At 45.4% G+C, this 15,730-nt stretch overlaps 1 protein-coding gene across 22 annotated transcripts in view; it reads right to left on the bottom strand.

The window, feature by feature from the left end:
* Nucleotides 1-15,730, bottom strand: part of LOC122528463 (Down syndrome cell adhesion molecule-like protein Dscam2) — a 115,762-nt gene that overhangs the window by 12,456 nt on the left and 87,576 nt on the right. For 9 of the 22 annotated variants that reach the window (XM_043653593.1, XM_043653592.1, XM_043653595.1 and 6 more), the window contains 4 exons: nucleotides 11,350-11,640; nucleotides 4,893-5,174; nucleotides 1,505-1,624; nucleotides 14-187 (listed from right to left, as the gene is read on the bottom strand). In XM_043653593.1, coding sequence (XP_043509528.1) covers nucleotides 14-187; nucleotides 1,505-1,624; nucleotides 4,893-5,174; nucleotides 11,350-11,640 — 867 coding nt within the window. Of the gene's footprint in view, nucleotides 1-13; nucleotides 188-1,504; nucleotides 1,625-4,892; nucleotides 5,175-5,984; nucleotides 6,273-7,475; nucleotides 7,767-8,041; nucleotides 8,336-8,660; nucleotides 8,955-10,664; nucleotides 10,956-11,349; nucleotides 11,641-15,730 lie in introns of all 22 variants that reach the window. The other 13 variants (XM_043653597.1, XM_043653603.1, XM_043653598.1 and 10 more) reach the window with 7 other exon arrangements.

Below are 15,730 nucleotides of genomic sequence, written 5' to 3'. Positions count from 1 at the left end.
ACGTATATGTTACCCTGAACCGAGATGAAAATAACAGCCGAGAGCCCTGCGCCAATTCCATTTACAGCCTCGCACAGATAATAGCCTTCGTTCGTCTTCTGAATGTTATTGATTGACAGGGTTCCATCCTCGACGCTGATGTCTGGATTGCTCAGTTTCAAATCGGTATAATCGCCCGGTGTATCTCCTATAAAATGGAAAAGACGAGAGGAAGACTATCGGTTAGAATGCATTTTAACATTTTTATTAATTTATGTTTGTAATTGGAATTTGTTTTCTCTAATATATGTATACTGCAACAAATACTCTACTTTTAATATCTTTTTATTTTTAAATACGACATACATCGTGTGCATTTTAATGACAATAATTAGTCTTTAATCCTAACGAAAAAGTTAGGAAAATTTCAGAAGATGGTAAAGATTTAGTTTTTATAATGAATGATAATTAAATTAGAGAAGGAACATGTTACAAAATAAAAAGCCACTCCATTTTAAAAGATAAATAATAATTCGATAATACGGAGCATGTGACAAATGAAGATTTCAAATGCTATTTAATTAAAGCGTAATGATTTATGCACAGTATTTTTCTCAAGTATAGCCAGCAATGATATATGTATGTATCGTTATTCTACGTTAAAAAGGTTAAACTATATACTACGTCGTTTTGTGCTTAAAGTGCGAAGTTACACGTAATGATCGTAGAAATTTATGAAAACTCATGGTCCATGGTTCATTTTCTATGATACTTGATATGTAAAACAATTTTCTATCCAAATTCTATTTTTTTTTTTTTTTTCGTTGTACTTTCAGAAATTGCATATATTACTACTAAGGTACTAAATGTTAAGTACTTATAATAGTACTATTCTAAGTAAATATTAAATAGTAACAATATTATAATATATTCTAATATTATAATATAAAACTATAAGTAACTGTTAAATAATATTAATATTATAATATTTAATAGTTACTTATAGTTTTATATTATAATATTTAATAGTTACTTATAATTTTATATTATAATATTAGAATATATTATAATATAAAACTATAAGTAACTATTAAATAGTATTAATATTATAATATTTAATAGTTACTTATAGTTTTATATTATAATATTATAATATATTATAATATTTAATAGTTTTTATTTTAGTTTGTTAAGTTATATAATTATTTAGTTAGTTTTATTAATATATTATAATATTATAATATTTAATAGTTACTTATAGTTTTATATTATAATACTATAACATAATATTATAATATTACAATATATTATAATATAAAACTATAAGTAACTATTAAATATTATAATATTATAATATAATATAAAACTGTAAGTAACTATTAAATAGCATTAATATTACAATACATTATAGAAGTAATATTATAAGAAATTATCATATTTTGTACACTCTTTCCACATTACTTGCACCCGTGCATTGTGCATTTACATGTCGCGAAATCTCTCACCGAGGCGAGTGTATATTTACCAGCAGCTTTCTTCCATGTGACCTGGGGCTTTGGGAAACCGTCAGCTTTGCATTCGACGCGCGCGTCGGAGCCCTGAGCGAATGCCTTATCAGTTGGTTCCAGAATCCAGCGCGGAGGTACTGTTACAGAACAACAAGGTTATTCGAACATCCTGCCGGCGCATCCGCCATATCTGCAGTTAATCCGGGAGTCAGTCGCATCGTGATCTTGGGTTTCCGTCATTCCCCTCAGAATTCCAATATCCACCCATCTACACGACACTCGATATGATTCAGTTTCTTCTTTTTTTTTTTTTTTTCATCGAACGAAGAAGTAGAACAAGAGTCCAACCAAAGATCACGACGGTCAGTTTCGTCGCGTGCTGAACGAAACGCGACTCGCTCCCGCAACTGCGAAACAAACAACACACAGCGAAAAATTCGGCATGCCGGGATGATCGAGGATGATTATGCGGGTGACTACTGCACAGAACAGAAAGAAGACAGGCAGATAGAGAAGAGAGAATGCGTTTGCGGCTCTGATGGAGCTCACAGGCGCTCATGCATGAAACGTTGTTAATAGTCGCTATGATAATATCGAGCACGCGGTCCATCATGCTGCACCGCTTGAAAAACTGATCTACGTGTTGTTAGTTCTAATTTCTTCATGCACCGTTGAAAGTTATATTCATATATATGTATATATTAGCTACCACTACTATAATGCAATGTAAAAAATGAACGAGGCGAGACGTGTGGTGAGAGGCGGGGGCGGAGGTGAACTGGTGAAAAAAAGGTGGTGTTTTCCACAGGTGGATGAGGCAGTGACGTGAGAGAGGGTGATTTCTCAAGGGCGATTGGATGGTCGGTCGGTCATCTTGGAACAAGGACACGTTGCTGCGCGACGGGGGTACGGTGAGGTATAACAAATCGACACTCGAATGTGATCACGATAGACACACAGCTCGATCGCTGGGGACCTAGATAGATGATCGCTGAAAGATCGCGACGATCCACCGATTGTTGTTACGTGAATGGAGTATGGTGACGCGAGAAACGTAACGATCACTTGGTGTGTAAATCCTAAATCGCGCGCCTGGATTCCGTAGCCGCGCGACGTAGAAAAACAATTCGAAAGCCAACGAAAAGTGTCGTCGATGAAATTAGCGACGATGAGCATGACAACGAGAGAGACAGGGTAGTCAAACGAAGGCGAAAATACTTAGCGACAAAATACGATGCGGGTCAAGCTCAACCAATTTGCCGGGGTGAGAGAACACGTAGGACGTTTGGGCGTAACTTTGCGTTTGCTACTCGGCTGAAAAAACATAGGCGGGTCCAGAAAACCAAATTAAACGACAGATAGAGGATAGAGTAGACAGACAGAATTACCAGAGTAGAGAGACAAAGAGAGAAAGAGAGTAAAAGAAAAAATTCGGAAAGACAGATGAAAAGTGAGAAGAGAGATAGATAGATAGATAGATAGATAGATAGAGAGAGAGAGAGAGAGAGAGGATTTAGAAACGGCGCGCAAGAGAGTGTCGTCCCCGGCGACGAAAGCAACAACACGTGTTTCGGTGTCAAAAACTCTTCCGCTGAGAAACTGAAATCCAGAAAGCTTCGCCAAGGAAACACGACAGCTTCGGCAACGACGAAGATGCATCAATCAAGCCTGCAATCAAATACTCTCACGGCCGTCCGACGCGGTTTGCTTTTTTTCTTTCTTTTTTTTNTTTTTCACATTCCATCCGAGTTTCTCAATCCATTTCGTTCAATCATTAGTAGTAGGAGTTACATCATTCAATGATCCCACATTACTCTGGCCCTAACCGTGAACTCGCAACGTCGCCTCGTGCGTCGCCTTGCCGGACGGATTGCTGGCGATACACGTGTAACGTCCAGCGTGCTCCGGTGTTACCGGCTCGATCAGCATGATACTCGTCCGTGGGCCGAGTTTCCCGACGTTGTATCCCATGAATTGCGACAGAGGCTGGTCCTCGTGGGTCCAGGCAATATCGATCGGCGTGTCACCCACCAGCACCATGCACGCCAATTGGGCGGCCTGCCCCGCATAAATCGGCTGATCCCCAAAATCGAACGGACTGATCCGTGGCAAGACTGGAATGATAGTCTCTAAGCTAGATCACGCTCCCATCCTGCGATCATCATCATCAATTCTCGCCGATCCTTCATTGGATCCTCGATGCCTCGTGGTCATATTCATCGTCGATTTTTCACTCGGCTCGTCGATTGCCGATCCGCGAACCAGACGACTCTCACGACTCTCGTCTTTCACATCCGATCTCTCGGTAGTCCTTCTCCCTTTCCGCATCGCGGCGCGTATCGTTACGAGAGGGAGGGGGAGGGGGGAAGGGGGGGGCGATCGCGATCGGAAACATTAGATCCTTTCTCGGAGCGCCGAGCGAAAGCTTTTCGTCTCTCCCTCTGTGCGGATTGTATCGTAGTAATCGTTGTAATCTCGGGTTTGAGAAGAGAGGGATCGAGAAAGAAGGCCAGACAGAGATAGAACAGAAAGTAAGAGCGAAACGGAGAGAGAAAGAGAGACATGTAATATATATATATATATATATATATATATATGATATGTAGTGTGTGTATGAACGTGTAAAGTGTCGAGAAGGGAGCGAAACGAGAAAGAGAACTGGACCTGGGGGACATGAAGGAGGAACTTTAGCTCGTCCTGAACTACGGACAAATTACCTTTGATCATGGTAGCCCAAGGATAACGAGAGTGGGACTGTGGTGTCCAAAAGCTACACTCGGCCGAGCGACCTACCTAAACGATGATGCTTCGAAACAAACGATGCGGGAATGATAATTATAAGTGTAAGAAAGAAAGAAAGAAAGAAAGAGAATGGACAGTCGGGCAAATGCAGACTTTCCAAAAAAACATATTCAATATATGTACGCTATTACAACAATCAACAGCAGACAACGGTAGAGACTTTGGTTTTTCAATTCTCTCTCAATATATGTATGATAAATATATATATAGATATAGATATAGATATAGATATACGACTACTACTCGAACTACGAGTCACGCAAGAGCGGATAATTAATTCAATAATTAACGAAAGAAAAAAAAAAAGAAAAAAACATCGCTCCGTAATTTTTCTTTTTTCTTCGACTCGAATCAAGTAAAGTAACATAACGCAACGCGTAATGAAACAAAAAAAAAAAAAAAAAAAAAAAAAGAAAGAAAGAAGAACGTATATATAGCAACGGCGTTCCAACGGGCTACGCGCGGATATATCACACGGCTGTGGTTTATCAACGTCACAACATCATGCCGGTTTCCAATCGTTTTCGAATATACCACACGTTCGTTCCGACTTCTGGCTGAATAATACCATGATTACGTGCGTGATCACTCGTTTCTCTGTACCATTCACTTTGAGATGGGCGCTGTGCCTAGCACGACCGGCTGGATTATCGGCGACGCAAGCATACTCCCCGGCGTGCTCTCCCCTGACTGCGGGGATCGTCAGTGCGGACACTCTATCCCCCAACGCGGTGATACCCACTCCGTCGCCTACTTCTAAATGGCGTCCCTCGAACAACCACTTGAGCGAAATCGGCGTGTCCCCCTTCACGACCGCGCAATGGACGATTATCAGATCGCCGGAGTTGGCCTCGTCGAACGAGAACGGCTGCAGATGCGGAGCGACTGCCGAGAGATAGAGACAGATCGACTTCTAGAGTATCAGGCACTGATACAAAGAGAGAGAGAGAGAGAGAGAGAGAGAGAGAGAGAGAGAGGAGCGGGAGAAAACAGAGATACATCGTACGTGTACATATATAGGCGGCGAAGTGGCGAGAAAATTCGGCCACGCGAACTTTACACACTTCCATTCAATCGAATAAACGCCGGTGCAACGATCGTAGATATGTCGCGATCATCGTATTCGTGTTGTCCTCGCGTGTCCAGAAGAAGAAGAAGAGAAAAAAGAGAAAAATATATAGGGAAGAAAGAGAAAAGAATCGAACCAAGGTGGGTCAAGAAAAGAAGAAAGAAAAGAGGATGGTGGCGATATATCTTTGTGAACGTTACGCAAGCACACGGGGAGGGAGATATGTTACTGCTACTGAAACCGAACGGAAGGAAGCTTTTTGGGACTGGTTGTTCAAAAGGCAAAAAAGGAATCAAGACAAAAATATATATATATATATATATAGGTTATAGTGCGACGTTGGAGAGTTAGATCTATCGTTGTTTAACCACTTGCGCTGGGCAACTGACTGCGGACCATAACGAGTGACCCGTGTGTGAAACCGTGTACAACAATTCGTCGCTTTCTTTCTGAGCTCGCCCGGTAGACGACAGCCGCTAGACAGAAGTTATTGGCAAGTAACGAACACTTAAAAAACTGTGAAAGTATTGCAATCTTTGGGGACAAACAAAATTGTTCGACGTGCGTGACACGTCCGTTTCCAGCGCGAGAGGTTCATCTGTATAGATCTGTGGATTGTTAAGCACCGTTGACAATCAGATCGGCCGAGAGCTCGTGCCTTCCGGCAAGGTTTTCCGCGATACACGTGTACGTCCCAGCGTGTGTCGCCTGGACGGATCCTATGCTGAGTATGGCGCCCCGTCCACCGAGATCCACGATTGAGATTCCAGAGTGCGGCGAGATCGCATGACCGTTTAAGGTCCAGCGGAGCTTCAAGGGTTGATCGCCCTCGACCACGGCGCACGGTACCGTTACTACTTGACCCGAGTTAAGCGGTTTCTCGCCGAACGTGAACGGCAATAATTTCGGAATGACTGGAATGAGAAAAAGAAGAAAAAAAAAAGAGAGAACTGAGAGGAACGAGTTCAGCCAAACTGCTCGTACAACACACCGCGCCACGGTCACGCAACCGTGCGACGTAGGAGCTGCCTGATCAAAGGAGAATCTTCTCTCTTTCTCTCTCCCGATATCACGTGTCTCGCTTTCTTGTAGTCTTGACTCTACGCGGCGCGCACGGTGGCGGAAAGAGTTTGATTCCACACAGATTTATTACATTTAATTGCGTTCCAGACGGACTCTGTTGGATCTCGCGTAAAAATGGAATGACAGTTTCATGGTTTTCAGAATGTTTCGTTCCACGTTGCAAGGTCTCTACCACGTATTTTTACATTCATGTTTATGGCAAATCAAAGGGGGAAGAGACGCTATGACTCACTGTCAGCCTGACTGATCATCTAACCTTTTTTATTTTTAATATACATTACTATTTTTTAGCATTTGTATTAATATTGTCAAGCCCGATTGATCATCTAACCTTTTTATTTTTAATATACTTTACTATTTTTTTAGCATTTGATTCGAAATGGTAAAATGTAATTTCGCCTCTCTTCATCGCGAAGGAGGCGAAGATTTTTGTGAAAAACGTGAAAATAGATACAAATTTATTGTAAAAGCAATTAAACTGCAATTAACCGCTTGCGCTGGCAACTGATTGCGGACCGTAACGAGCGACCGTGCCAAACCGTATACAATAATTCGCCGCTTTCTTTCTGAATGATACCTCGTCGGTATGACATCACTGGACAAATATACTTAAATATACTTAAAACTGAGAAAATGTTGCAATTTTGGGGCAAGAAATTGTCGACGCGCGTGGCAAAGTGTCAGAGGTTAAACTACGGATCGATCGCTGTAGGTTTCAGAGCGTTTGACGGGATTAATTTCGGAATAACTGTCTATACGTAGCTGGAATTTAAAATTTCATCGCCGTGCGTGGCGGGTGGTCGAAAGGAAACAGAAAATCAACGGAGGGAGGGGAGGGGAGGGGAGGGGAGGGGAGGGGAAAAAGAAAGACGAGAAAAAGAAGCGGAACAAAAGTTAGAGAGAAACGACGAGTGACGGTGATGATGATATCGATAGGAGGGTGTCGTGGATCGGGGCTAGATTAGCCAGCGCGAGGGAAACAAAGGCGTGGGAATGTCGGAGGTGGTTGTTGTTGGTCGACGTGAAGCGTGTACCGTTGACGTCCAATTTGGCCGAGTGTGAGGTCGATCCAGCGGCGTTGGAGGCAACGCAGGTGTACTCGCCGGCATGTCTCGCAGCTACGGACTCAATGGTCAGTTGCTTGACGCGTTTCCCGGAGCTAGACACGATCACGTCCATTCGGTCGGATCTGATCGGCTGGCTATCGAAGGTCCAAGTGATCTCCAGAGGAGAGTCGCCTTTGGTCACCACGCACTGTACCGAGACCAGATCACCGGCGTTCACCGGTTCCTCGCCAAAGGAGATCGGCGCGATCTGCGGAGAGACTATCAGACGAGCAAACTGCAGATAGAGAGAGACTGTTCGAGATGGAGAACGGATCTCTCTGTTTGGTTGAATGCGAGAAGAGCGCGCGCGTGTACGTGGAAAAGAAGAAGAAGAAGAAGAAGAAGAAGAAGAAGAAGAAGAAAGAGGAAAAAGAAAAAAGAGACGTAACGGGGCAGGTGTGTGTTGTTGAGAGAGGAGGGGCTCGACTTTGGGAACTTATAACCATCGGGAGATCGTGCGAGATGTGGCCTTTAATGGTGTAATTGCGTAGTACCGTTCACCGATAACACCGCCGAACGGCTGACGGATCCCACCAAGTTGCTCGCAACGCAAGTATATTCGCCAGCGTGGTGCGCGGTGACTGAGTCGATGATTAGCACCGAGTTCTTTCTCCCGGTTTTCGTCACGCTCACGTCCGGGTGACTAGCACGTGCGATCGGCTCCCCGTTCAGACTCCACCGTATCTCGATCGGCGAGTCTCCCTTCAAGATGCTGCACATCGCAGACACCTGTTCGCCCCAGTTCGCTGGCTCCTCGCCGATAGAAAATGGCGCGATCTGTGGAGCGACTAGAAACAATGTCCGAACACAGCTGTGTTCAAATCTTGCAAGAAATCTTCGGCTGTCGTTGGTCAGTCATGTGGGGTACGTCCTGTGTGTCGTAACGCGAGAACGTTGGAAAACCAGGAGAAGAAGAGAGAGACGAGTGAGGGCGAAGAAGAAAGGGGGGAAGGGAAAACGATGCTTTCACGGAGTCAAGTCAGGAGGAAGAGGAGAGATAGTCTCGAAAAAGTTATTCACGGGCGCGTGCTGGTGAAAGGGAACGATAGCAGTTTCGTTCGTAGATATCTATTGCATGACCACGGCACTCGGTTTCGTGCATTTGCTGTGTACCGTTGACGGCCAAGGTGGCCGAATAGCTCGTCGCTCCGGCTGCGTTCGAGGCCGTGCAAGTATATTCCCCTGCGTGTCTGCCGCTCACCGCCTCGATGGTCATCAGACTCACTCGTTTCCCGGTGCTCGATATCGTGATATCACCGTGATTCTTGCTAGTGACAGGCTCGCCGTTCAACGCCCACGCCACCTCGATCGGCAGATCGCCCTTAACGACGGTGCATACCGCCGAAACTGCCTCTCCCCAATTCGCGGGCTCGTCGCCGATGGAAAACGGCGCGATCTGCGGCGCGACTGAAAAAACGTTCACGGAAGGGTCGATGAGGATCGTCCTCCTTTTTTTCCCCAATCAACGACGCCGCATTCTCGTCGGCGAATCGATCGATCGTCCAATCTCGCACAGCCGACACATTCGAGAGAATCTTGGAAAGATCCCGTGAAAGATCGTGTTTTAAAGCATCAGACTCGCGTTGATTTGTCGTTGTTGTTGTTGAAAGAAACGACCACGACGCGCGAAACGATCTCTTTGTTACGCAGCTGTTTTTTATGCTTGTTCGTTTGTACAGAGTATCTGATTGGAGTCTAATTGTCATAAACGCGAATCGGTCTTATCGTGGGAGGGGAGCGCTTTAAACGTTCTTTTAAAATGGAATTTTAACGATCATCGCAGGAGATGTACTATTATACGATTTTGTTAGAATAGTAAGAAAATAGAATTATTTATTTCTCTAATGAAATTTTCCATCGATCCATTTTCTAAATCGACTTCATTTAAAAAAAAAAAACAGATGACTCTTGCTGATCCATCCACAGAAGAACATACTATAACTCACTCCTATCTGAATTGTTCACATTTTCTTTCGCACGTTTCATTAATTTCATACGATTATTAAAACCGATCGTTACACGATGCTTCGAGGATACCTTGCTCATTAACTTGCTGGAACTAGAAATGGTCGAAATGGCCAATTTCTACAACAGAGAACGTAGAACAGTAAAGTGTACAAATGGAGGCTTCGTTTCCTGTCCCTTTCGCTCGCAAATTTGACAATTACAAGCTCCAGCGTTGACGTACTTCTCCAGTTTCTTGCAATTAGTGCTCGCGATCGCTCGACGACACGAGCAGACACTCGGCGACAGCGGCTAGACAGCGATTAAATAACGATCGTCGGCCTCGGATGCGAGTTTTCACTGCCCCAACGTCCCCCAACGTGTATGTACACGCGACACGGTGTGCAGAGGACGGGTGAATCTGAATGAACCGGTGAATACACAGGTGGAGATGAGAGAAAAAAGGAGAAATGAGGTGGGGAGGAGGAGGAGGAGGTCGCAGCTTTCCCGTCGTCTAAACGAAAGGAAGTCTGACAAAACACGACGTGCAGCCGTTCTACACATATGCGTGCGTATCATTTTACCGTTCACGGCTAACACGGCCGTGTGGCTCGAGGCTCCAGCCTTGTTCGACGCGGTGCAAGTGTACTCCCCCGCGTGTCTTGCGGCCACCGCATCGATCGCCAACACGCTCAGCCGCTTGCTCCTCGTGATCGTGTACTGATCGCTTCTCTCGGAGTCGATCGACACGCCGTTGAACGCCCATGATATGTCCATCGGGAAGTCACCCCTGAGGATCGAGCAGGTCGCCGAGATCGCCTCGCCCGAGTTCACCGGCTCGTCGCCGAACGTGAATGGAAAGATCTGCGGTGCAACTGGGCGCCGCGAAACTTGTTCGTTAACAACGAATAAGACAGACAGAGAGAGAGAGAGAGAGAGAAGTTTTCGATCGGTTTCTCTCTAGTTTCTGGAGGATTTGAAAGGGATTTTTGAGAGAGGTGAATTCGAAGAGGGGAGAAGCAGGAGAGAGAAAAGTGCGTGAAAACAGAGAAGGGAGTCGTTCCGGCATTTTGTCACGTGCGATGCATGTCATATCTGTATTGGTGCAGCAGAGCGTCTCGGCTTGAAATCAAAGCGTGCAAGCGTGCTTTGATTCACTTCTCAGATAGATACCGTTCACGGCCAGAGTCGTCGAGTGGCTGACGTTTCCAGCTCGGTTCGTCGCGACGCACGTATACTCGCCCGCGTGTCTCGCTGCCACGGACTCGATGCTCAGCGCGCTCATATGCTTATTGATCCTCGTGATCGTCACGTCCGGATCGTTGAAACCTATCGCCCTATCGTTAAACCTCCAAACGATCTCTACCGGAAAGTCGCCTTTCATTATCGAACAGGTGGCCGAGACCATGTCGCCCGAGTTCGCCGGGCCGTCACTGATCGAGAACGGGCCTACATGCGGCGCAACTACAACGGAACAGACACGGGAAAACAGATCGTTTAGCAATTCATGGCCGCACGTTGATGCGATCTCCGCCTGTTGATCAATTGCTGGTCAGATTCTGTCGCGCGAGAATCGTCGATAAAAAAAAGAGAGAAGAGGGGAGGTGGAGAATCCACAGTCGACAATCCTCACCGTTGGAATACACCGATGAAGAATACATTCGACCAAACTCGTCGTCGACTTTATTAGTTTCGCGGTGGGATCGTGTGATGGCACGGGACGAACGATGGAAACGTCGCGTCGCGTGCATGCGATGAAACGAAAATAAAAGAGAACAGAGAGCGTGAGAGGTAAAGGAGGAGGGGAGGATGGCTGGGAAGAGAAAATTATATACTGGGACACATCGTTTTTTTATACCGTTCACGGCGAGAGATGCGGAGTAACTCGTCCCACCGGCTGCGTTGCTCACGGAACACGTGTACTCGCCGGCGTGTCTCGCTGTCACAGCGTCGATCGTCAGTACGCTGACACGCTTGCTGGTGTTCACTATCGATATGTCGTAATGGTTACGCGAAATCGGCTCGCCGTTCAACGCCCACTCGATCTGGATCGGGTGATCACCTTTCAGTACCGTGCACGTCGCGGTCACGGTGTCCCCCCAATTCGCTGGTCCCTCGCCGATCACGAACGGCACGATTTCCGGTGCAACTGCGGCCAACGTAACACGTCACAGAGAGCGTCTTTTGAGCATTTTTTCGTTTGGTGTAAAGTGGAACAACCTTTCCCGAGAGATATATATATATATATATATAGTGACTGATCGATAATCGCGTAAACCCTTCTTTCTTCTTGAAACGATAATTCGTGAATAATAGATCGAGAGATAGAGACGATAGGGTTGTAGGCAATGTCGAGCTGGGAACGAAGCTTGGTGAGAATTGTTTGTGTCAAGTGTGGAGACTCGATACCGAGTCGCTTTTTTCACTGCTTGCAAGTTTCCATTTATATTTGTATTTATATGTTTAGGGAGTTTCGAGCGCCACCTTCCTTTTCAACGAAACGAGCATTTTCCCTCTCGTACATTTTTCCAAGAAACGACGACGTTACTACAGGTAAAGAAGAAAAAAAAAAAAGAAGAATAATACTGTTCGATCGAAGAGTCGACGTGTCGTAAGCTGAAGTTCAACTCAAGTTCAACTTTTCAGGTCAGGGAACGAATCGTCGTCGTGGTTTTTCTTCTTGAAAAGTAAGAAGAAAAAAAGGGGAGGGGAAATTAAGAGGGATGCGATGGATGATGGAAAGAGGAGAGCTACCCGCATGCATCGGGAGAACTGAAGCACAGACTGAGAGTTTCTTTTTTGGAGAGCAAGGAACACGCATTGTGTACCGTTCACGGCCAAAGTCGCGGTGAAACTCGTGCCACCGGCGGCGTTGCTGGCCATGCAGGTGTACTCGCCGGCGTGACTCGCCGTCACCGCGTCGATCGTCAGCAAGCTGACGCGCCTGCTGGTGGCGATCGATATATCGGAATAATCGTGGGAGATCGGTTCGCCGTTGAGGGCCCATTCGATCTGAATCGGCGAGTCGCCCTTCAGCATGGTGCAGGTTGCGGTGACCGTGTCTCCCCAGTTCGCCGGTTTCTCACTGATCACGAACGGAGCTATCTCGGGAGCAACTACGAACAAATCCTCGACACTGTCTAATTGTCTAATCATCGATTCGTAAAGCTAAGTGCCCACTGGAGAGTAAAACTGTCGAGGCTGCTAATTGGATACTGCTTCTGAGAGTTACTGTACGAGAACGTCGCTCAACTGTCTGAGAGTTCTGTCGACAGCTCTGTGTTCGCAAATGGACAGAATATTGTCCAAACTGCTCTCGGAGAGAATTCGAAGCGGCTTCCAAGTCCTGAGAGTACTCTCGTGCGAGCAGAATAATGAGTAATAAGAAAAAAGTGTGGTCAACAAGTGAAATCACTGAACTAATTTCTTTTAATTTAAATTATTACATAATAATTATATTATATAATATTGTAATTAAATGTTATAGTTAATTTGTTATATTTAATTATATAATAATTATATAATTATTAATTTAAATTGTTGTATAATTATATTATATAATAATTGAATAGTTATTAATTTAAATTGTCATATAATAATTATATTATATTATATAATATTTATTTTTTATTTTATTATATTATATAATTATTTATTTTTTATTTAATTATATTATATATAAATATAAACATTATATAATATATAATATGTAATTATATTAAATATGTATATTATAATTACATTATATTATAATAATTATAATAAATATAATAAATATAATATAATATAATATAATTAACATAATATAATTATAATATAATAAATATAATATAATATAGTATAATTGTAATAAATATAATATAATAATAATAATTATATTATATTATAATATGTAATTATATTAAATATTATCTAATAATTTAAATTATTCAACTTTTCTTCTCGTGTTGATTATTCATTTTCCCCAAAATATTATAGGCAACTATGAGGGTACACATTTTTTTGCACATCCATCGCACTAAACTACATCGCAGGTGAGTAGGACCAGAGACAATGAACTCTCACATGGAGACGGTTTCGAGAGTTCTATCGGACAGTAAGCTCTCGGAGAGTGTTTCGGCCTCTCTTGGAGAGCGAAAATTCTTCGAAGCTGCTCTCAAATGGACACAACGCTGGAGAGTACTCTCGCGAGAAACTCTCGGAAATGGACAAAGGCCTTAACTACCTGCGTCTATTCGAACTTGGAGCACGTCTCGCGAGTCAGAGAGGATCGATCGCGTGTCTGTCTGATCTGAGAGATTCCAAGAGCCTCAACCACCGACACCGACACTTGGACTTGGCAATATGAGAGAGAGAGAGAGAAAGGAGTGCAAAAGAGAGGAAAGAAACACGTCTCAGCCGAAGAGGGAAAGTACCGTTGACAGCCAGGATGGCCGAATGGCTGGTCGCTCCGGCCTTGTTGGACGCAGAGCACGTGTACTCGCCGGCGTGTCTCGCGGCCACGGACTCGATGCTGAGGATGCTGTTCTTTCGCGTGGTCGCCAGAACGTTAATATCCGAACGATCGCGGCTGATCGGCTCGCCGTTCAGTGACCACGTGATCTCGATCGGCAGGTCGCCCTTGAGGATGGCGCACACCACGGAAATCGATTCGCCCCAGTTCGCTGGCTCCTCGGTGATCGCGAACGGAGCGATCTGCGGTGCGACTGTAACCGACCATCGTACCATCTGCCACATTGCACGTCTGGAATCCGACGAGGTGACGCGAACGTTCTCGTTGGCGACACGTACGTTACACGTGGGATTCACGACGAACGAAGGAGAGAGGGAGGAGGATCGAGTAGAACGAAGAAGGGACGTGAAGACGAGGGTGTGTCTGGTCTCTGTGTCTCTGTGTGTTTCGGGTCTGTGTGCCTCTACCTATGTGCGTAGGTGTAGGTACCATTCACGGTTAATTCCGCCGAATAGCTGGTGGCGCCGGCCGCGTTCGAGGCAACGCAGGTATACGTGCCCGCGTGGCTCGGACTGGCCGAATCAATGGACAGCAGGCTGTTCCTTTTCGTGGTAGTGACGGATATCCGATGACTCTCGTCCACGGGCATACTGTTCAACGCCCAGCTGATCTCGAGCGGGGAGTCCCCGTTGACTACCGTGCAGACAGCCGACACGGAATCGCCCCAGTTCACGGCCCTGTCGGCCATTTCGAACGGGGCAATGCGCGGCGACACTGTCGAGACGTGACAACAACGCTGGATGGATATCGGAATGCTCGCTGCATTGTTCGATACAAAGAGAGAGAGAGAGAGAGAGAGAGAGAGAGAGAGAGAGAGAAAGAGAGAGAGAGAGAAAAGAAAAAAGAAAGAAAAACAGCAATACACGATCATCGTCGTCTTACAGAGACCAGAGAAACGACGAGGAGAGACAAAGGTGAGACAAAAAAAAATCTCACGTCAATTTGGCGTGTATGTCACACCGGGCCGACCAACCACCCAATTCGATTCACCCGCGCATCATTAGAGTTGCAAACACTCTAAGTGTCCAAAGCGTACCGTTCACTGAGAGAACCGAGGTGTGCGTAGCGGATCCGGCTGCGTTGGTCGCGGTGCACGAGTACTCGCCCGCGTGTCTTGCGGCTACCGAGTCTATCGTCAGTGTGCTGATCCGTTTACTACTTCTGGTCACGACGACGTCAGGAATGTCGTAACTGTGGTCGCCGGACACGCGTCCGACATCCACCGCCCGACCGTTCAGCGACCACACGATCTTCACCGGTAAATCGCCTTTGATCACGGCGCACTGAACGGTGGCCATTTCTCCGGCGTTGGCCGCCTCGTCGCCGAACACGAACGGCGCCAATTGCGGCCCGACTGCAAGTACCCAAACAACAACCCCAATTGAAATCGCGCGCGTTCGACCATCCATAGAGATGGATTCACCGTTTCACCGTTCAAGGTGGAACGGAGACGAAGAAAGAACGAGAACGACGCGTGTTGTTGGAGCTGTCGGAAGTTTTCGTTAGAGGGACGACGGATGCTGTACTAGTACAAAGCTGTAAAAGACATTGGCTACCAGGTGTTTTTTTTTTTTTTTCTTTTTTTGGAGGAGGATCGAGGAACGTTGGGGGGAGAGAGTATAAAGTACAACTGTAAAAAGAAGCGGTACAAGTGAAAGAAACATGGGCCATCGTCTCGCTGTATCTCGCGGGATGGACCGTGTCCTTACCTGCCGTCGTCCATGAC

This window comes from Frieseomelitta varia, unplaced genomic scaffold (assembly GCF_011392965.1).
Source record: "Frieseomelitta varia isolate USP_RPSP 00005682 unplaced genomic scaffold, Fvar_1.2 scaffold_251, whole genome shotgun sequence".
NCBI lineage: Eukaryota > Metazoa > Arthropoda > Insecta > Hymenoptera > Apidae > Frieseomelitta > Frieseomelitta varia.
This window is presented reverse-complemented; position numbering and strand designations above follow the sequence as displayed.